The sequence below is a fragment of the Bombina bombina genome, chromosome 5 (assembly GCF_027579735.1).
Source record: "Bombina bombina isolate aBomBom1 chromosome 5, aBomBom1.pri, whole genome shotgun sequence".
In the NCBI taxonomy this organism is placed as follows: domain Eukaryota; kingdom Metazoa; phylum Chordata; class Amphibia; order Anura; family Bombinatoridae; genus Bombina; species Bombina bombina.
Window position 1 is genome coordinate 847,243,232 of NC_069503.1, and position 22,281 is coordinate 847,265,512.

General features: G+C 38.1%; 1 protein-coding gene across 2 annotated transcripts in view; it reads left to right on the top strand.

The window, feature by feature from the left end:
- TTC39C (tetratricopeptide repeat domain 39C) overlaps positions 1-22,281 on the top strand; it is a 317,517-nt gene that overhangs the window by 264,564 nt on the left and 30,672 nt on the right. For both annotated transcript variants that reach the window (XM_053714981.1, XM_053714982.1), the window contains 2 exons: positions 7,029-7,122; positions 10,971-11,078. In XM_053714981.1, the coding sequence (XP_053570956.1) occupies positions 7,029-7,122; positions 10,971-11,078 (202 nt within the window). The remainder of the gene's footprint in view (positions 1-7,028; positions 7,123-10,970; positions 11,079-22,281) is intronic.

The window sequence follows — 22,281 nt, forward strand, 5'->3', positions numbered from 1 at the left end:
GGGCCAAGAAATATCTCAAGACTGATTTTTCTAAGGTTTTATGGACTGATGAAATGAGAGTGAGTCTTGATGGGCCAGATGGATGGGCCCGTGGCTGGATTGGTAAAGGGCAGAGAGCTCCAGTCCGACTCAGACGCCAGCAAGGTGGAGGTGGAGTACTGGTTTGGGCTGGTATCATCAAAGATGAGCTTGTGGGGCCTTTTCGGGTTGAGGATGGAGTCAAGCTCAACTCCCAGTCCTACTGCCAGTTTCTGGAAGACACCTTCTTCAAGCAGTGGTACAGGAAGAAGTCTGCATCCTTCAAGAAAAACATGATTTTCATGCAGGACAATGCTCCATCACACGCGTCCAAGTACTCCACAGCGTGGCTGGCAAGAATATAAGGTATAAAAGAAGAAAATCTAATGACATGGCCTCCTTGTTCACCTGATCTGAACCCCATTGAGAACCTGTGGTCCATCATCAAATGTGAGATTTACAAGAAGGGAAAACAGTACACCTCTCTGAACAGTGTCTGGGAGGCTGTGGTTGCTGCTACACGCAATGTTGATGGTGAACAGATCAAAACACTGACAGAATCCATGGATGGCAGGCTTTTGAGTGTCCTTGCAAAGAAAGGTGGCTATATTGGTCACTGATTTGTTTTTGTTTTGTTTTTGAATGTCAGAAATGTATATTTGTGAATGTTGAGATGTTATATTGGTTTCACTGGTAAAAATAAATAATTGAAATGGGTATATATTTGTTTTTTGTTAAGTTGCCTAATAATTATGCACAGTAATAGTCACCTGCACACACAGATATCCCCCTAAAATAGCTATAACTAAAAACAAACTAAAAACTACTTCCAAAACTATTCAGCTTTGATATTAATGAGTTTTTTGGGTTCATTGAGAACATGGTTGTTGTTCAATAATAAAATTAATCCTCAAAAATACAACTTGCCTAATAATTCTGCACTCTCTGTATTTATTCATAAAGAAAAATAACTACATATATCTAATGATTTTTAAACAAATACATATTTGTTTCCTATGGCATGGAGAGTCCATGACTTCATTCCAATTACTAGTGGGATATTCAACTCTTGGTCAGCAGGAGGAGGCAAAGAGCACCCCAAGCAGAGCTGTTAAGTGTCACTTCCCTTACCCATAACCCCCAGTTATTCTTTGCCTCTATGATCGGGAGGATGGCAAAGATGAGTATCTGAGAAGATTTAATCTTTTAATGGGTACTTTTCCCTGCAAGCAAGGATTGGGGTCAAGCTGTGCCCATGTCAATTTTTTTTAGTAAGAATAATGGTGGCTTTTAGCAGTTAGAAGGCGGCGAGGTGTTCTTTGCTTTACTTCTAACACCATTGCTACCCCTTCGTAGAAAACCAGGGTTGGTTACTCTGTTTTTTCTGTTTCTACTGGTCCCTGACAGAAAGTGGAGTGTCTGTCACACCTCGATAGCTGTTTTTCTGCGCGGCAGCTGGATCCACAGGTAAGTGCCTTCACCTTCTAGGTATTGAAGGACAGCACTTTAAGAGGTTAAATCCTCAATTGGATCTTTATTGGGACAAATCTTATCCTTTTTATTGAGGGTAAATAAAGTTGGGCAGCTTTGCAGGCACTTATGTATGTGTAATGTAAGAGACTTTAGTGGTTTATAAGTTACCCTTATTTCGAGAGATAGGATCTCTCATGAGACTGACTGAAGGGTTTATAAGGGGGGTTTATTTTCCCCCTTTTTATTTGAAGTCATGGGATAGAAGTTAAGCAATACAAATTTTCCTTTTCCTTTTTACATTTCTGGTTGAGATCGCTAGAAACGCGCGCTTTTTAATCTGTAGCACAGTTTCTTTTTACTAGCCTGCTCACATGACTGTCCGCTCTTCCGTGTTCATATGCAGACCGGAGCTTTGTTAATCCGTGAGCCTAGTCTGTTGCGGCTGTTTGTTTGACAATCGGATCGTCTGGAAAGAGGATAGGATCTCTGATTACTGCTGGAGAGTCTCCTTCTCAATTACTAGTGGCAACTTCTGGTCGCAGTACAGTAGGACGCCTCAGTCAGACTGAGGTTTTAGAAGTGAGCAGGTTATTTTTTTCACTAAACATCTAATAAACTTTTTAATCCTAAACATCTTTACTGTGCTTTAATGATATATCGTTCTGAGGGAACTGACTCTGTGGTTTTAAAGTGACCATCAGTTGCATGCATGTGTGTCACTCTCTCTTTCTCTCTTTCTCTCTCTCTCTCTCTCTCTCTCTCTCTCTCTCTCTCTCTCTCTCTCTCTCTCTCTCTCCTCTCTCTCCTCTCTCTCTCCTCTCTCTCCTCTCTCTCTCCTCTCTCTCTCTCTCTCTCCTCTCTCTCTCTCTCTCTCTCTCTCTCTCTCTCTCTCTCTCTCTCTCCTCTCTCTCCTCTCTCTCTCTCTCTCTCTCCCCTCTCTCTCTCCTTCTCTCTCTCTCTCTCTCTCTCTCTCTCCTCTCTCTCTCCTCTCTCTCTCTCTCTCTCCTCTCTCTCTCTCTCTCTCTCTCTCTCTTTCTATATATATATATATATATATATATATATATATTTACATTTTATATCTTTATTATTGGGAACTGGTTCAGTTATGGATACACTTTGGATAAATGTTTACTTTGTTTTTAGGCTCCAATTGTACTACCTATGCAATTTTGTTCCTCATACTTATCTAAGACTTTAAAGTTTAAAGATAAATTATTCCCTTCTGAGCCATGTCTCTCAGGATAATGCTGTTCATGATATGCCTCAGCATTTTGCTCAAACGTCCCAAACCTTAATAGTTTCACATACAGTGCCTTGCGGTTCCACTCAAGTTTATTTGCCAGGAGATTTTGCTGTGCAGATAACTTCTGCGGTATCTGCAGCTTTATCTGCTTCCTCTGCTACGGGTAAGAGTAAGAGGAAATCTAAAAATATTTCTGCTAGTAAGGTTTCTGAGCCCACTAAATCTGCGCTGGTCATCCTCTCCCAAATGTCTGATGAGGAGGATACCTCAGTAGCTTCTGAAGGTGAGATCTCAGACTCTGACATAATAGGGGGACATTCTGCAGAATCTAATGAGGTTAATTTTAGATTTAAACTAGAACACCTCCGGTTACTTCTGAAGGAGGTCCTTGCTACTTTGGACGACTCTTCTGTTGCTGTCAACTCTAAATAATCTAGTAAACTTAATAGAGTTTATGATGTTCCTTCATCCGTGGAAGTTTTTCCTGTTCCAGACCGTATGTCGGAAATTATAGCTCAGGAATGGGATGAGCCAGGGATTCCTTTTTCCCCTTCCCCTGTTTTTAAAACCTTGTTCTTAAAGTTTTGCAGCAGGCTCTGTTTGAGCCGGTGCATTCTGTTGATATTAAATTGTTACCTTGGAAGGTTTTGTTTCTTCTTGCTATTTCTTCTGCTTGCAGAGTTTCGGAGTTTTCAGCTCTGCAGTGTGATTCCCCTTACCTTAATTTTCATGCGGATAAGGCGGTCCTTCGTACTAAGCTGGGATTTCTTCCTAAGGTAGTGTCGGATCGCAATATTAATCTGGAAATTGTCATTCCTTCTTTTTGTCCCAAACCTTCTTCCCAGAAGGAACGTCTTTTGCATAATATGGATGTTGTGCATGCTCTAACATTTTTACCTTCAAGCAACTAAAGATTTTTGGCAATCTTCTGCCTTGTTTGTTGTTTTCTTTGGTAAGCGTAAGGGTCAGAAGGCCACTTCTACTACCATTTCTCTCTGGTTGAGAAGTGTTATTCGGTTAGCTTATGAGACAGCTGGACAACAACCTCCTGAGAGAATTACTGCTCATTCCACTAGGGCTGTCTCCTCTTCCTGGGCTTTCAAAAATAAAGCTTCTGTAGAACAGATTTGCAAAGTGGCAACATGGTCCTCTTTGCATACCTTTTCCATATTCTATAAATTTGATACTTTTGCTTTGGCTGAGGCTTCTTTTGGGAGAAAAGTTTGTGCGTGGTGCCTTCTGTTTAGGTTACCTGTCCTTTTCTCCCTCCCTTTCATTCTGTGTCCTCTAGCTTGGGTATTGATTCCCACTAGTAATTGGAATGAAGTTGTGGACTCTCCCATAGGAAAGAAAACAAAATTTATGCTTACCTGATAAATGTATTTATTTCCGGGCATGGAGAGTCCACGACCCCGCCCTTATATAAATTTAAGAAGGCAGTTTTTTTGTGTTAACCTCAGGTACCTCTATTCCCTTGTGTTATCTTCTTTTTCCATTTCCCTTTGGCCGAATGACTTGGGGTTATGGGTAAGGGAAGTGACACTTAACAGCTCTGCTAGGGTGCTCTTTGCCTCCTCCTGAGTTGGATATCCCACTAGTAATTGGAATGAAATTGTGAATTCTCCATGCCCGAAAATAAATAAAATTCATCAGGTAAGCATACATTTTGTTTTATTTATAGACATATACAGATATATATATATATATATATATATATATATATATATATATATATATATATATATATATATATATATATATATATATATATATATATATATATATATATATATATATAGGAATATCTATTTATAAATACATATAACATATTCTGCTATGTGCAGAACATTGGAATGTGACATATTTACAGTAAATACATAGTTAAACCTTTATTAAATATGAATATTGCATAAATATGCTTTTTTGCATCATTTCATCTACTTTATGACAAAAGGCTCTAATGCACTTCTATATATGTCTCTGTATTTATATATATTTATATGTTTATATGTGTTCTGTATATACATCTGTAAATATGCACATATAAATACATTAATATATATGTACACACACATATATACAGTATATATACACATACATCTTTAGAGATGTATATGTATGTATCTCAATGTTAAAGCTTTTTTTTCTAACACCCTTGAAGCCCCTATAACTTTTATGTGCAATATCGTTTTATTAGACAGTGTAAACATGAGTGTAACTGTACTTTTTGAAGTGTTTTGCTCAACTTTTTAATTTCACAAAGCAGTTAGGTTGCTTAGATTTTAAATAAAGTGGCATGCTTGCTTTTTTTTTATACACTTTGGTATCTATAGGGTAAAGTAAGTTAATTTGATGAGATTATATTATTTTATCTTGGTATTTCCTAGAGGCATATGTAGATTGATGTAGGCTTAGGAGTGTGCACGTGTTTTGAGCACCATATAGCAGCTTTGTTTGCAACACAGTGATTAATACATGTGCATGCTGCTAAGCCTATCTAGATATCACCTTATGGAAAGGAGTGAAGTTAGCAAGATAAAACTGAAGTAAATTGGACTTGTTTTTAATGGGACGCTCTATCCATATCATGAAAATGTATTTTGAAATTGTAGATGTTATTTACTTTGATTTATGTGATATAATTATCAGGTGAACATATAACTACTGGCTGGGCACATTCAGTAAATATTAAGAGAGAATAAGAGATTCTCTTCAAGATATTTCAAACAGTTGCTTATGCAACCTAAATTGTTCCATCTTTCCAAGACAGTTCAGTTTATCGGAATGTTCTTCCCTGTACTTTTAATTTGCTTGTTGTACCAATACAAGACAAGGGTAGACCCTAAAGTCTTTGAATTAGAGGAAGTAATAACAAAAGCAATATATAAATAAGGTGAAAACTTCCAGATCTTACATGATGTCAAATATATTGCTTGTTTCCTATCTCTCAAAGTATTACAAATATAAAGTGTGTAGTACACGTGTAACATGTTAGGCATCATTAATATCTAATGCGTGTTGTGTACGTGTGCAGCACATTAAAGCGCAAGGTAAAATCACTGTAAAGGTTATTAACCTCCCTTCATGTTTGCTTTACAAAGCCAATAACTATGTAAATACATTATGTATATTTGTTCAGTGTTTCTGAATCCTTAAATACTCTTCATGTACTTCCAGCTGAGTCAATTACAGCAAGTGATCAGGCCAAGCTGGTAAAATCAGACCTGTTATGGATACTCATTGACTGAAGTTGAGAAAGGGACACTCAGTCAAAATTAAACTTTTATATCCACACTTTCTGAGGTACCGGCTCCTACTGAGCATGTGCACAAACTCAGTGTATACGTATACTAGTCTGTGATTGGCTGATGGCTGTCACATGATGATACAGGGGGTCGACAAATGGGTGGAAAAATATCTTTATCAGAAATGATGTTATGTGTATGAATTCCATTAAATGCCCTTATTAATCTGAGCATATGCTGAAATGTTCTAAACTTTACAACATATGTACATGTTAGGTTTATACAAGTTACAAAAGGGTTTAGTTGTTGCCTATACAATCAGTGTTGTGTGTTTTCACATGAACACACATGCAAGCAGGAATATTCATGGGCTTAAGTGCAAGCAATGTCTTGGGATGCACAGTTAAAGGGATATTATACCTTTTACATTTTATTTTGTGATTCAGACAGAGCATACAACTTTAAAAAAGTTTCCAATTTATTTCTGTTATCAAATTTACTTTGTACCCAATGTAATTCTTTGTTGAAGAGATACTTAGGTAGGCATCTGGAGCACTACATGGCAGGAAGTAGTGCTGCCATCTAGTGTTCTTGCAAATGGATAACATTCTTGCAAAACTGCTGCAATAAAGTGCTCCAGACATGTGTATGATCCTGAGCTTACGGTCCTGCTTTTCAAAAAAAGATGCCAAGAGAACGAAGAAAATGTGTTAATAGAAGTAAATTAAAAAGTTGTTTAAAATTGAATGCTGTATCTTAATCCCAAAATAAAAAAAACCATGGAATATCATGTCCCTTTAAGTATTAAATTGTCATTAATAAAGCATTACCCTACAAATACCCATGGTTTTATTTCTATTGAGGTAATAACTGTGTCATTGTTTTATTAATCCTAGCACCTGCTGCATTTTTCTATTACATTTATTTAAAGTTCTTTGTGAAACAAAGACAAATGTAATTGGTACATCAAGTTGTGTGTCTCATATTTATCAATAGTTTTCTGATTATTTTGTAGGGTTATGATACTATGTTCTGTTTTATTGCAGTGCCAAATAAATAGTGCCTTGACCTCCTTTCACACTGCCCTGGAACTTGCAATAGATCAAAGGGAGATACAACATGTTTGTCTGTATGAAATTGGTAAGTTATAGGGGACTGGGCAGCAGTCTTCAAGCTATTAAACTAATATGTCATAAAATTCTATTTCTAGTTATATACATGTATATGCCAAACTATATAGAATCATTTCAGGTTCTAGATATATTCTGAATAGTTCCAAAGTTCAGTTTTTATATATTATTATTATTCTTTATTTATAAAGCGCCAACCGATTCCGCAGCACTGAATCAGTACAGAACAATACAATATAAGACACCAGACAAAGTTTAACAAACAAACAAATACAGGGGGAATTGAGGGCCCTGTTCCCGTGGGAACTTACAATCTAGATGGGTAGGAGGGTGAGAAACAGGAGGTGGGGACTGCAAAGGTGGGAATGATGTTAGTGTGGAGTCAGATGAGGGCAGCTATTAGGCAAGTGGAATTTGATTTGGAGATAGGCTTCCCTGAACAAAAAGGTCTTTAGGGAGCGTTTAAAGGAGGAGAAGTTAGGGGAAAGTCTGACAGCTTGAGGAAGTGCGTTCCAGATGGAGAAGTCCTGTAGTCTAGCATGGGAGGAGGTGATTGTAGAAGATGCAAGGAGCAGGTCAATTCTGCTGTGAATGGGGAGCCAGTGAAGGGACTCGCCGAGAGGTGCAGCAGATACAGAGCGACGGGAGAGGTGGATTAGCCTAGCAGAGGCATTTAGAATGGATTGAACAGGGGAGAGGCAGGAGAGAGGAAGGCCAGTTAGTAGGTTATTACAGTAGTCAAGCCGGGAAATTACCAGGGAATGGATTAGCTGTTTAGTAGTTTCAGCACTCAGAAATGGACGAATTATGGAGACATTGCGTAGGTGATTGCGACAGGATGAAGAGAGCAATTGGATGTGGGGTATGAAGGACAGATATAATATAATAATATACTGTATATATGTGTGTGTGTATATATATATATATATATATATATATATATATATATATATATATATAGAGAGAGAGAGAGAGAGAGAGAGAGAGAGAGAGAGAGAGAGAGAGAGAGAGAGAGAGAGAGAGAGAGAGAGAGAGAGAGAGAGAGAGAGAGAGAGAGAGAGAGAGAGAGAGAGAGAGAGAGAGATAGAGATAGAGAGAGAAAGAAAGAATGAATTGTAAGCAGACAATGACCATGTCGCTGCAGTACAGGTGGCTATAGACTTATTGTTTCTCTAATCAGACACCATTACCAGGCCTGTATCAGCCTGTGTCTACATTAGAGTTGTCACCGAGCTGGTATTTTGCCGACATGACCAGAAATTTGAAGATTCAGGTCAATGTAGAAAGTAAATCATGATGAAAATTATTGTTAGTGTTTTGGAATCTAAACAAATGGACATTTACAGTCAGTCTGAGCAGCTTTAGTTTCTAAATTAGTCTGTTTAATTATTTATGCAAAGTTATGCTAATGAACATGGCCAGTATGTTTTCCAAGATTTCAACAACCCTAGACCACATCAGAACTCATTTTTTACTGGAAAATTAGGTGAAATATGTAATTGTCCATTCAAATATTCAACTCCAGGGATCTGTAGCACCATATATATGTTAGGTTTCTCACAGCGCCTTCTCTATATCCTACTAGCTCCCCAGAAAGTAAGACACCTAGTTTGTCTTCAGGTTTAAATACGTATTAAATGAGGATCTAAGGAGCGCCTCACAGTGGGCAGGGATATTAAATGACACTTGGTAGGTATAGATGATATGTAATAGGTGTATTTATTATAACAAGGTAAAAAATAGTAGTGTTAAATTTACTCAACACAACGGTATGTCTAATCTCATAGATTCATACACATAAATAAAATCACAAAGCATACATATAAATATACATAAAAATACTCATGGATCCATGATTACACTAAAAACAAGATAAAAAACATATATTCCTGAATGGTAAAAGGAACTATCTCCAATGTTAATGCGGTCTATATGAAAAAAATTCCCCAAAATGGCTGATAAGAATAGTAGTCCAAGATGGCGATCTAGAATGTTAGTCTAGCAAAGTCAATACAAAATTATTATAAAAAACAATGTGTCGTGTCTCCAGGTGTAGTGGAAAAAATTCAAGGTGTAGTAAAAAAAAATACATACAGTCTTGAGAAAGGCCCAAGGAAGGGCCGAAACGCGTTGGCTATTGATGGTAAGCCTCATTTCATCTAGCATAGGATTATTTTAGTGTTATTGCACTATTTGTTTTTTGTTTTTGTATTCCACAGGTACACTGGGAATTCTTTGTATTTTTTACGACTCACCTTTAAACTCTATATTTTACCTTTTTTTTCACATTTTGTACTTTACCAACAAAAGGACACCTATTTTTTTACTTTTCACATTTTTTCAAATTTTTTTTTCAAATTTTTTTGATACATCTTTGAAGCACGCAACATTTTATCTCCTTCTTGAAAACCTTCACATCTATCAAACAATAGGATATATTTTTTAGAGGTTGGATCACTCACAAGACACTTGGAGCATCCACGCACATTTTGGATTTTTTTTTTTTTTTACTACACCTTGAATTTTTTCCACTACACCTGGAGACACGACACATTGTTTTTAAAAAAAAAAAAAAAAATCCAAAATGTTCGTGGATGCTCCAAGTCTCTTGTGAGTGATCCAACCTCTAAAAAATATATCCTATTGTTTGATAGATGTGAAGGTTTTCAAGAAGGAGATAAAATGTTGCGTGCTTCAAAGATGTATCAAAAAAATTTGAAAAAAAAATTTGAAAAAATGTCAAAAGTAAAAAAATAGGTGTCCTTTTGTTGGTAAAGTACAAAATGTGAAAAAAAGGTAAAATATAGAGTTTAAAGGTGAGTCGTAAAAAATACAAAGAATTCCCAGTGTACCTGTGGAATACAAAAAACAAATAGTGCAATAACGCTAAAATAATCCTATGCTAGATGAAATGAGGCTTACCATCAATAGCCAACGCGTTTCGGCCCTTCCTTGGGCCTTTCTCAAGACTGTATGTATTTTTTTTACTACACCTTGAATTTTTTCCACTACACCTGGAGACACGACACATTGTTTTTTATAATAATTTTTTATTGACTTTGCTAGACTAACATTCTAGATCGCCATCTTGGACTACTATTCTTATCAGCCATTTTGGGGAATTTTTTTCATATAGACCGCATTAACATTGGAGATAGTTCCTTTTACCATTCAGGAATATATGTTTTTTATCTTGTTTTTAGTGTAATCATGGATCCATGAGTATTTTTATGTATATTTATATGTATGCTTTGTGATTTTATTTATGTGTATGAATCTATGAGATTAGACATACCGTTGTGTTGAGTAAATTTAACACTACTATTTTTTACCTTGTTATAATAAATACACCTATTACATATCATCTATACCTACCAAGTGTCATTTGGATCTGTAGCACCATGTAAGATGAGAAAAAGGAATGCGTGATAACATTTTGCCATTTAGCATTTTAAATAAGAGTCCGATAACTGTCCTTTTCATCTTCCTCATAATAATCTGTTTTTTTCTCAGTAGCTAATGAATTTTCATTTATGTATGTATGTAGTATTTAGACTTTTTTTTTTAAATTCAAAAGATAAAATAAACATATGTAAGACTTTCATGTATGTCTGCCATTTGTATTTTATTTTATATGTCTCTTTACAGACATAGAAGAGTGTGTACTTGATATAACTTTGAGACGTAGCATTGTTATTTGTTACTATGTATTTTATTGGGTATAGATAAAAAATAATTATCTATTTGAAGCAAATTTTCTGAAAGATGCCTAAGCCTTGCAATGAAACGGACAACAGCGCCACCTGTGGAAAGTATTCAATAAAGTTTCATGAAAGTTTATTCTTGCATTTCTTCTAGGTTGGTGCAGTATGATTGAAATGAACTTTAAAGATGCCTTTAGGTCTTTTGAGAGGCTAAAAAATGAATCAAGATGGTCACAGTGCTACTATGCATATCTTACAGCTGGTGAGGATGTTTTTCCTTTGTAATTTTTTTTATTTTTATTGGAAAGTGCATATATTTGCTCTGATAACAATAATATTTCTGGACTAGATAGGTGAATGATTTTTACACTGCTTGCAGACTCAGCACTGCCATATTCCATGAAAGTGTGCAATGGTTTATGCCAAATGTGCAATCGTTTTGCATACTGTTTATGCCAAAGGTGCAATGGTTTTGCCTACTGTTTATGCAAAATGTGCAGTGGTCTTAAATATAGCATAAAATAACCTAATATATCAGTACATCCATATATTGTAAATATATCCATTAATACACATATAAAGAATGTTACTTGTTATTTTATAATAGACTGGAAACAGTTTTTCTTGATTGATTTTAGTAGTTATTAGTCCACAGTATGGTGCTGCTTGGAGAAGCAAATAATCCAATTCCACAACACGTGCAAATAATTTAAACTTATTCTATAATGCAAAGTTTTTCATTAAAACGTTCCTAGATTTCTGCAAATCCGGAATTCTAAAATCCTGTGTCTTTTTTGGTTTGTTTTTATATTTATTTAAAACCACAACTATTACCTTACTGCTTACAGTACTATCTTTCTGAGGGTACTATGTATACAAAAGTATTAAAATAATATAAAAGTACCTTTTAGGTTGCATGTATAAGCTGCATTATGACTTGTAAATATCACCTGAATGACATAAGATATTGTTTTTACACTTGGTCCACTCTCCTCTCTAAAATGTCCCATTTTACAGATGCAAATATTCCAAAATCCAAACCTTTTCAGGTCCTAAGCAGTTTGGATAATGAGATTCCTACCTGTGTGTGTCTATATATATATATATATATATATATATATATATATATATATATATATATATATATATATATATATATATATATATATATATATATATATATATATATATATATATACACATTACATACATATACACATTACATACATATACACATTAATTACATACACACATACATACATACACACACATACATACATACACACACATACATACACACACATACATACATACACACACATACATACATACACACACATACATACATTACATACATACATACATTACATACATACATACACATACACACACACACACATACATACAATACATACATACATACATACATACCTTGAAATTCCCAGTGGTTGACTGGTCTCGGACGACTTAGAAATTAAAGCGGACAACATAGAAACTTGACTTTTTCCTATCTTTAGCATTGACTGGACTAGTAACTTTTCCTTTTGGGCTAGTAACTTTTAACCCCTGACTAGTAAACCACGACAACCATTACATTAAGCCACCTACACATCCCTATGCTATTAACCCCTAAACTGCCACAACCCTCATCACAATATAACCCCCTACACTATTAAACCGCCAAAACCCCCATTGCAATAGAGATCCTAAAACTAAAGTAACAAAAAAAAAAACCCTGTACTAAAACTAACCCCCACAAAAAAAATTTTTTAAATTCTTACATTAAACTGAACCCCAAGTTGTATTACTCGCCATCCAAAGTCTTTTTTTCTTTACTTGATCTTCTGTAATCTAAATGGTAAAGGGCTCCTCTTCTTTTCTTGTTTCAATGCAATCTAAATGGTAAAGGAGTCCTTTTCTAGATCTGATGTAATTCCTAGGCAAAGGGTCCGGTGGCAGTTATCCACTTCTTCCTCCAAAGTCTTCTTCATGCTCTCCCCGCAGCACACTGATCCTTAGCTGCCCATATACCCCTTTTATAGCGGCGTTGTGGCAGTTCTATTGGCTCATTTCAAATTATATTTCAAATTAGCCAATAAAAGGAACTTTTTTTTTTCTTTTTAAATCGGCCAAAAAAAAATCTTTTGGCTGACCCCTTTTGCCTATGGATTTTATTGGGTCAAATAAAGAAGAGAACCCCTTTACCATTTGGATTACAATGGATCGAGAAAAGAAGAGAAGACTTTTGGATGGTGAGTAATAAAACTTGGGGTTCAGTTTAGTGTTAGAAGTTAAAAATTTGGGGGGGGGGCTTTATTTTTTAGGGTACTTTAGTTTTAGGATAGAGGATTTTAGGGGGCTTTTTATTTTTTAGGGTACTTAAAGGGACATGTTCTTGGTAGGTAGCATGCACATGCCTGATGCACTGGAAACAGTACTGCCATCTAGTGCTCCTGCTAACGTATAACATTGTTGAGAATAGGGGTTAACAGTGTAGGGTTTATTGTGATGGGGTTATGGTGGTTTAGGTGTTAATAGTGTAGGGGGTTTAATTCAATGGGGGCATGGCAGTCTAGGAATTAAATAGTGTAGGTAATGTTTGGCATTTCATTTGTTTGAACAAATTTCAGTAACAAGCAAATGTCTGTTAATGAAATCTGTCTCAAAAGAAAGAAATGTCTAACAAAAGGCAGACAACCCAAAAAGGGTTTAATATTATATAACGAATGATTGATTTGTCCAGTTTTCAGTGAAATGTTATCCGCAATTTCAGTTAGGCTCAGTTGACATCTGAATTTGACAAAGAAGTCAATTATTTGGATTTGACAGTTTGTGACATTTCTCCTCTAGTAGATCTGACTGGTCAACTGTAAGGGCTATTATTGGCAATGGAAGTGTCTAGAAGTAACAACAGCTGAGCCACAAAGGCTTAACCTCCATAGAGAGTCTGGAAGAAATATCAGCACAAGAACTATGCATCCGTAGCTTTATAAAATGAGTTTCATGGTTGAGCTGCTTTATGCAAACCTCACATGCACAATGCCAAGCATCAACTGGAGTAGTGTAATGCACGCCACCACCTTTTGGTGTGACATGTTTGGTGTGGGGAACTAAAGTGTACAGAACCCTGACCTCAACCTATTTGAACACCTTTGGGATGTATTGAAACACCTTTTGTCAGCCAGATCTTCTCATCCAACATCAGTGCCTGACCTCACAAATTCTCATATGGCTGAATGAGCACAAATTCCCACTCCAATGTCTCATAGAAAGCCTTCCGAAAAGAGTAACATCTGTTATAGCTGCACAGGGTACCAACTTCATATTAATGTCCATGTTTTTTAAAGGGATATATAGTTGTAACGGTCCGGTATACACATCCTTTTGGAAATATACTGTAGTTGTCATCTTATCATACGTTTTGCTACAGGACAATTTATGAGAATCAAACAAAATTGTTCCAATGCATTAGATTTTGAGAGAGAACCCAAAAAGTTGTTGGCACAGCCACATTAGCGATTGAAAATGTACCAAGTACTGAAGATAGGATTACAAAATCTGGTAATTTATATCTAGAAGTCACACTCATGATTTGTCATTTCAATTAGTATTGAGTTCTGTGATATTATCAGGAAATATCTTCTAATATTGCTGGCTGATGAAACTGAAACATATGGTTGAGGATGGTTTTCCTTTTGCATACAGACTTTATAATGCAGAAGGCGGTCTTCACAGTGAGTGGGCAGCTGATGAGTAGTGTTTATTGCCTGCATTTGTTATTACACACCTAACTACTTGTGCAGTGCCACCCCCTACCCCCCTACCCCCGATGAATGAATTCAAGTTCTTAACTCTGCAATTAACTCAGCAATCATTTTGTTAGCATCACATACATTGTTTTACAGTCCAGACACATACCCCTTTAGTATGTTTATCATATTTTCTGAACTGATTAAGCAGTCACAGTGGAGCCTGTAGCAGGATCAGGTGTCTGAATTCTGCAGCATGTGTACTCTAACCACCTCTCTGGGTAAAATGGAAAAATCCCAATTCAGGAAAAGCTGGTTTCATAAATTTCATAATTTTATTTTGACATATGATTAAACATTTTAATGGGAATTTATTTTTATTTTAAAGGGACAGTCAAGTCCAAAAAAAACTTTCATGTTTCAAATAGGGCATGTAATTATAAACAACTTTCCAATTTACTTGTATAACCAATTTTGCTTTGTTCTCTTGGTATTCTTAGTTGAAAGCTAAACCTAGGAGGTTCATATGCTAATTTCTTAGACCTTGAAGACCGCCTCTAATCTAAATGCATTTTGATAGTTTTTCACCACTAGAGGGCATTAGTTCACGTGTTTCATATAGGTAACATTGAGCTCATGCACGTGAATTTATCATGGAGACAGCTCTGATTGGCTAAAATGCAAGTCTGTCAAAAGAACTGAAATAAGGGGGCAGTCTGCTGAGGCTTGGATACAAGCACCTAGATTACGAGTCTTGCGTTAGGCTTAAAAAGCAGCGTTGAGAGGTCCCAACGCTGCTTTTTAACGCCCGCTGGTATTACGAGTCTTGCAGGTACAGGCTTACCGCTCACTTTTTTTCCGCGATTCGAGCATACCGCAAATCCCCTTACGTCAATTGCGTATCCTATCTTTTCAATGGGATTTTCCCAACGCCGGTATTACGAGTCTTGGAAAAAGTGACCGGTACACCCTCTCCTGTCAAGACTCCTACCGCATTTAAAAGTCAGTAGTTAAGAGTTTTATGGGCTAACGCCGTAACATAAAACTCTTAACTAAAGTGCTAAAAAATACACTAACACCCATAAACTACCTATTAACCCCTAAACTGAGGCCCTCCCCCCCCCCCCCGCCACATCACAAACACTTAAATAAAATTTTTAATCCCTAATCTGCCGACTGGACATCGCCACCACTTTAATAAATATATTAACCTGCCTCGCAAACACTAGTTAAATATTATTGACCCCTAATCTGTTGTCCCTAACATCGCCGACACCTACCTACAATTATTAACCCCTAATCTGCCGCCCCCAATCTCGCGGACACTATAATAAAGTTATTAACCCCTAAATTGAAGTCTAACCCTAACACCCCCCTAAATTAAATATAATTTAAATACATCTAAATAAAATTAATAGTATTAAATAAATTATTCCTATTTAAAAACAGAATTTATGCTTACCTGATAAATTACTTTCTCCAACGGTGTGTCCGGTCCACGGCGTCATCCATTACTTGTGGGATATTCTCCTCCCCTACAGGGAAAGGCAAGGAGAGCACACAGCAGAGCTGTCCATATAGCTCCCCCTCTAGCTCCGCCCCCCAGTCATTCGACCGACGGTTAGGAGAAAAAAGGAGAAACTATAGGGTGCCGTGGTGACTGTAGTGTACAAAGACAAACATTTTTTCAACCTGATTAGGAAAACCAGGGCGGGCCGTGGACCGGACACACCGTTGGAGAAAGTAATTTATCAGGTAAGCATAAATTCTGTTTTCTCCAACATTGGTGTGTCCGGTCCACGGCGTCATCCATTACTTGTGGGAACCAATACCAAAGCTTTAGGACACGGATGAAGGGAGGGAGCAAATCAGGTTACCTAAATGGAAGGCACCACAGCTTGCAAAACCATTCTCCCAAAAATAGCCTCCGAAGAAGTATAAGTATCAAATTTGTAGAATTTGGCAAAAGTGTGCAGAGAATACCAAGTCGCTGCCTTACATATCTGATCAACAGAAGCCTCGTTCTTGTAGGCCCATGTGGAAGCCACAGCCCTAGTAGAGTGAGCTGTGATTCGGTCAGGAGGCTGTCGTCCGGCAGTCTCATAGGCCAATCGGATAATGCTTTTTAGCCAGAAAGAGAGAGAGGTAGCAGTAGCTTTTTGATCTCTCCTCTTACCAGAGTAAACGACAAACAAAGATGAGGTTTGTCTAAAATCTTTTGTTGCTTCTAAATAGAACTTTAAAGCACGAACAACATCTAAATTGTGTAATAAACGTTCCTTCTTTGAAACTGGTTTCGGACACAGAGAAGGAACAACTATTTCCTGGTTAATATTCTTGTTGGAAACAACTTTTGGAAGAAAACCAGGCTTAGTACGCAAAACAACCTTATCTGAATGGAAAACTAGATAGGGTGGATTACACTGCAAAGCTGATAATTCAGAAACTCTTCTAGCAGAAGAAATAGCACCCAAACACAGTACTTTCCAATATAATAACTTAATATTTATGGAATGTAAAGGTTCAAACGGAACCCCTTGAAGAACTGAAAGAACTAAATTTAGACTCCAAGGAGGAGTCATGGTTCTGTAAACAGGCTTGATTCTAACCAAAGCCTGAACAAAAGCTTGTACATCTGGCACAGCTGCCAGTCGTTTGTGTAACAAGACAGATAAAGCAGAAATCTGTCCCTTTAGAGAACTAGCGGACAACCCTTTATCCAAACCTTCTTGGAGAAAGGAGAGAATCCTTGGAATTTTTATTTTACTCCAGGAGAATCCCTTGGATTCACACCAACAGATATATTTACGCCATATTTTATGGTAAATCTTTCTAGTCACAGGTTTTCTGGCTTGGACCAGAGTATCTATCACAGAATTCGAAAACCCACGTTTGGATAAAATCAAGCGTTCAATTTCCAAGCAGTCAGCTGCAGAGAAACTAGATTTGGATGTTCGAATGGACCTTGTACTAGAAGATCCTGTCTCAAAGGTAGCTTCCATGGTGGAGCCGATGACATATTCAGCAGGTCTGCATACCAAGTCCTGCGTGGCCACGCAGGAGCTATCAGAATCACCGAGGCCTTCTCCTGTTTGATCCTGGCTATGAGCCTGGGAAGGAGAGGAAACGGTGGAAACACATATGCTAGGTTGAACGACCAAGGCGCCACTAATGCATCCACTAGAGTCGTCTTGGGATCCCTGGATCTGGACCCGTAACAAGGAATCTTGAAGTTCTGACGGGACGCCATTAGATCCATGTCTGGAATGCCCCATAATTGGGTTAACTGAGCAAAGACCTCCGGGTGGAGTTCCCACTCCCCCGGATGGAAAGTCTGACGACTCAAATAGTCCGCCTCCCAGTTGTCTACTCCTGGGATGTGAATAGCAGATAGATGGCAGGAGTGATTCTCTGCCCATTGGATGATCTTGGTTACTTCCTTCATCGCTAGGGAACTCTTTGTTCCCCCCTGATGATTGATGTACGCAACAGTCGTTATGTTGTCCGACTGAAATCTTATGAACCTGGCTTTCGCTAGCTGAGGTCAAGCCAGGAGCGCATTGAATATTGCTCTTAGTTCCAAAATGTTTATCGGGAGAAGCGACTCTTCCCGAGACCATAGGCCCTGAGCTTTCAGGGAGTCCCAGACCGCGCCCCACCCCAAGAGGCTGGCGTCGGTCGTGACAATGGCCCACTCCGGTCTGCGGAAACTCATTCCCTGAGACAGGTGATCCTGGGTCAACCACCAGAGAAGTGAGTCCCTGGTTACCTGGTCTACTTGAATTTGGGGAGACAAGTCTGTATAGTCCCCATTCCACTGATTGAGCATGCACAGCTGTAATGGTCTTAGATGAATTCGAGCAAAAGGAACCACGTCCATTGCTGCGACCATTAGTCCTATTACTTCCATGCACCGAGCTATGGAGGGTTGAGGAATAGAATGAAGAACTCGACAAGCGTTTAGAAGCTTTAACTTTCTGACTTCTGTCAGGAAGATCTTCATTTCCATAGAATCTATTATTGTTCCCAGAAACGGAACCCTTGTGGACGGTGACAGTGAACTCTTTTCTATGTTCACCTTCCACCCGTGAGATCTGAGAAAAGCCAACGCAATGTCTGTGTGGGCCCTCACTTTGGAAAGAGACGACGCTTGGATTAGGATGTCGTCTAGATAAGGTGCTACAGCGATGCCCCTCGGCCTTAGGACCGCTAGAAGGGACCCTAGCACCTTTGAGAAAATTCTGGGAGCGGTGGCTAAACCGAATGGAAGAGCCACGTGAAGGATGGAACTCTGAGGAAATTGTTTAATATCTTTAAATCCAGGATTGGCCTGAAAGTTCCCTCTTTTTTGGGAACCACAAACAGGTTTGAGTAAAAACCTAGACCTTGTTCCCCGGAGGGGACTGGGTTTATCACTCCCATCTTTGATAGGTCTCTTACACAATGTAAGAATGCCTGTTTCTTTATCTGGTCTGAAGATAAGTGAGACAGGTGGAATCTTCCCTTTGGAGGAAGTCCCTTGAACTCTAGTAGGTATCCCTTGGAGACTATCTCTAGTACCCAGGGATCCGGAACATCTCTTGCCCAAGCCTGAGCGAAGAGAGATAGTCTGCCCCCTACCAGATCCGGTCCCGGATCGGGGGCTACCCCTTCATGCTGTCTTGGTAGCAGCAGCAGGTTTCTTGGTCTGTTTACCCTTGTTCCAGCCTTGCATGGGCTTCCAAGCGGGTTTGGGCTGGGCCGCGTTACCTTCTTGTCTAGCGGCAGTGGAGTTATTAGCCGGTCCGTTCCTGAAATTGTGAAAGGAACGAAAATTAGACTTGTTCTTAGCCTTAAAAGGCCTATCCTGTGGGAGGGCATGGCCCTTACCCCCAGTGATGTCTGAAATAATTTCCTTCAATTCCGGCCCAAAAAGGGTCTTACCCTTGAAAAGAATATTAAGTAACTTAGTCTTGGACGACACATCTGCCGACCAGGATTTTAGCCAAAGCGCCCTCCGCGCTACTATAGCAAAACCTGAGTTTTTCGCCGCCAATTTCGTTATTTGAAAAGCGGCATCCAATATAAAGGAATTAGCTAACTTTAATGCGTGAATTCTGTCCATGACTTCTTCATAGGAAGTCTCTTTCTGGAGCGACCTTTCTAGTTCCTCGAACCAAAAGGACGCCGCTGAAGTGACAGTAATAACACACGTAGCTGGTTGAAGGATGAACCCTTGTTGAACAAAAATCTTTTTAAGCAATCCTTCCAATTTTTATCCATAGGATCTTTGAAAGCGCAGCTGTCCTCTATAGGAATAGTTGTGCGCTTCGCTAGTGTTGAAACAGCTCCCTCAACCTTCGGGACCGTCTGCCATGCGTCCCTTCTAGGGTCTACTATGGGAAACATTTTCTTAAATATAGGAGGTGGGGCAAAGGGTACACCTGGCTTCTCCCACTCCTTATCCACTATGCTCGCTACCCTCTTGGGTATTGGAAAAGCGTCTTCGTGCACTGGGACCTCTAAAAATTTGTCCAATTTGCACAACTTCTCTGGTACTACTACAGAATCACAGTCATCCAGAGTAGCTAATACCTCCTTAAGCAAAGCGCGGAGATGTTCTAGCTTAAATTTAAATGCTACTATATCAGGATCTGCCTGTTGAGAAATTTTTCCTGAGTCTGAAATTTCACCCTCAGACAGCCCTTCCCTCACAGCCAATTCCGATTGATGTGAGGGTAAAATAGATAAGGCATCGTCAGCGTCTGATTGTTCATCCTTTTTTTATCTGTATTTAAAACTGAACAATCACGCTTTCTCTGAAATGCTGGCAGTTTGGATAAAAGATTTGCTATAGAATTATCCACTACTGCTGTTAATTGTTGCATAGAAATAAGCACTGGCGCGCTAGGTGTCGCCTGCGCGGGCAAAGCTGGTGTAGACACAGAAGGAGAGGATGTAGAATTATCCTCACTACCTTCATTAGATAAATTATCTTGGGCAACATTATGAAATGTAACAGAGCTGTCCTTATTTTGTTTGGACGCTATGGCACAATTATCACAAACACTCAAAGGGGGAACACATTTGTCTCTACACACACAGAACATAGGTTATCTGATGGCATAGACATGTTAAACAGATTTAGGCAGGCAAACAATGCAATAAAAACGATTTTAAACAAAAATGTTACTGTCTCTTTAAATAATAAAATTACACACTTTATTTCTGAATGTTCAAAAAACTATGAAGGCAATATCCGATTTTTATGAAATTTGGACCCCAGTGTCTTAATGCTTAGAAAGTATTGCACAGCAAATATGGAGACTCTAGCTCTTAAAGCAAGCAAACCAGAGCTAATTGTTGGATTTAACCGTTTTTATACACTACAATCCCTGCTACAGTATTGCTGCAGCATTTTACCTTCCTTAGGGGTCAATCATCCACAGAAATAAGCCTTCTGGAGTCACTTTCTGAGTCACAGGACCCTCTCACATGAAAACTGCATGCACTGCCTTGAAATCAACTGCACAGCTGAAGCACCAAAATGAGGCTTCCTCCCTCAGCACACTAGAGTGAAGGGGCCTTCCTGACTAGATTTAGGTGTCTAAAACATGCCAGATCAATAAAAAACGTTCCCAAGTGTATATGAGCTTATAAAACAGTTCAAATGCCATGATATTGTAATAAAAACCAATCGATTTTGCCCCTAACAGTGTCTACCAGCATAAAAATCAAAAAGGGGAAGCCTGTTATCTTTTTTGCTGAGGTGAAAGAAAAATGGCTTACCATTTTCCCTGAGGGGAAAAATGACTGTCATCTAGCATTAGCCTGTGTTGTTAGAAGGAGACTAGTCATACCTGAAGCAGATGAGTCTGCAAACTGTTACCCCCAACTGAAGTTCTCTGGTTTCAACAGTCCTGCGTGGTAACAGCAATGGATTCTAGTTACTTGTGCTAAAATCATATTCCTCTTAACAGAAATCTTCATCACTTTTCTGTTGTAGAGTAAATAGTACAAGCCAGCACTATTTTAAAATAACAAACTCTTGATAGAAGATATAAAAAACTACAACTAACACCACAAACTCCTAACTATCCCCGAGGAGATGCTACTTGTTCAGAGCGGCAAGGAGAATGACTGGGGGGCGGAGCTAGAGGGGGAGCTATATGGACAGCTCTGCTGTGTGCTCTCCTTGCCTTTCCCTGTAGGGGAGGAGAATATCCCACAAGTAATGGATGACGCCGTGGACCGGACACACCAATGTTGGAGAAACTAAACACTTACCTGTAAAATAAACCCTAAGATAGCTACAATATAACTAATAATTACATTGTAGCTATCTCAGGGTTTATTTTTATTTTAACTAGGTAAAATAGCTATTAAATAGTTATTAACTATTTAATAACTTCCTAGTTAAAATAAATACAAATATACCTGTAAAATAATACCTAATCTAAGTTACAATTACACCTAACACTACACTATAATTAAATAAATTACCTAAATTAAATACAATTAATTACAATTAAATAAAATAAACTAAATTACGGAAAAAAAACCACACTAAATTACAGAAAATAATAAAATAATTAAAAAAATTAAACTAATTACACCTAATCTAATCCCCCTAATAAAATAAAAAAGCCCCCCCCCCCCCCAAATAAAAAAGCCCTACCCTACACTAAATTACAAATAGCCCTTAAAAGGGATTTTTGCGGGGCATTGCCCCAAAGT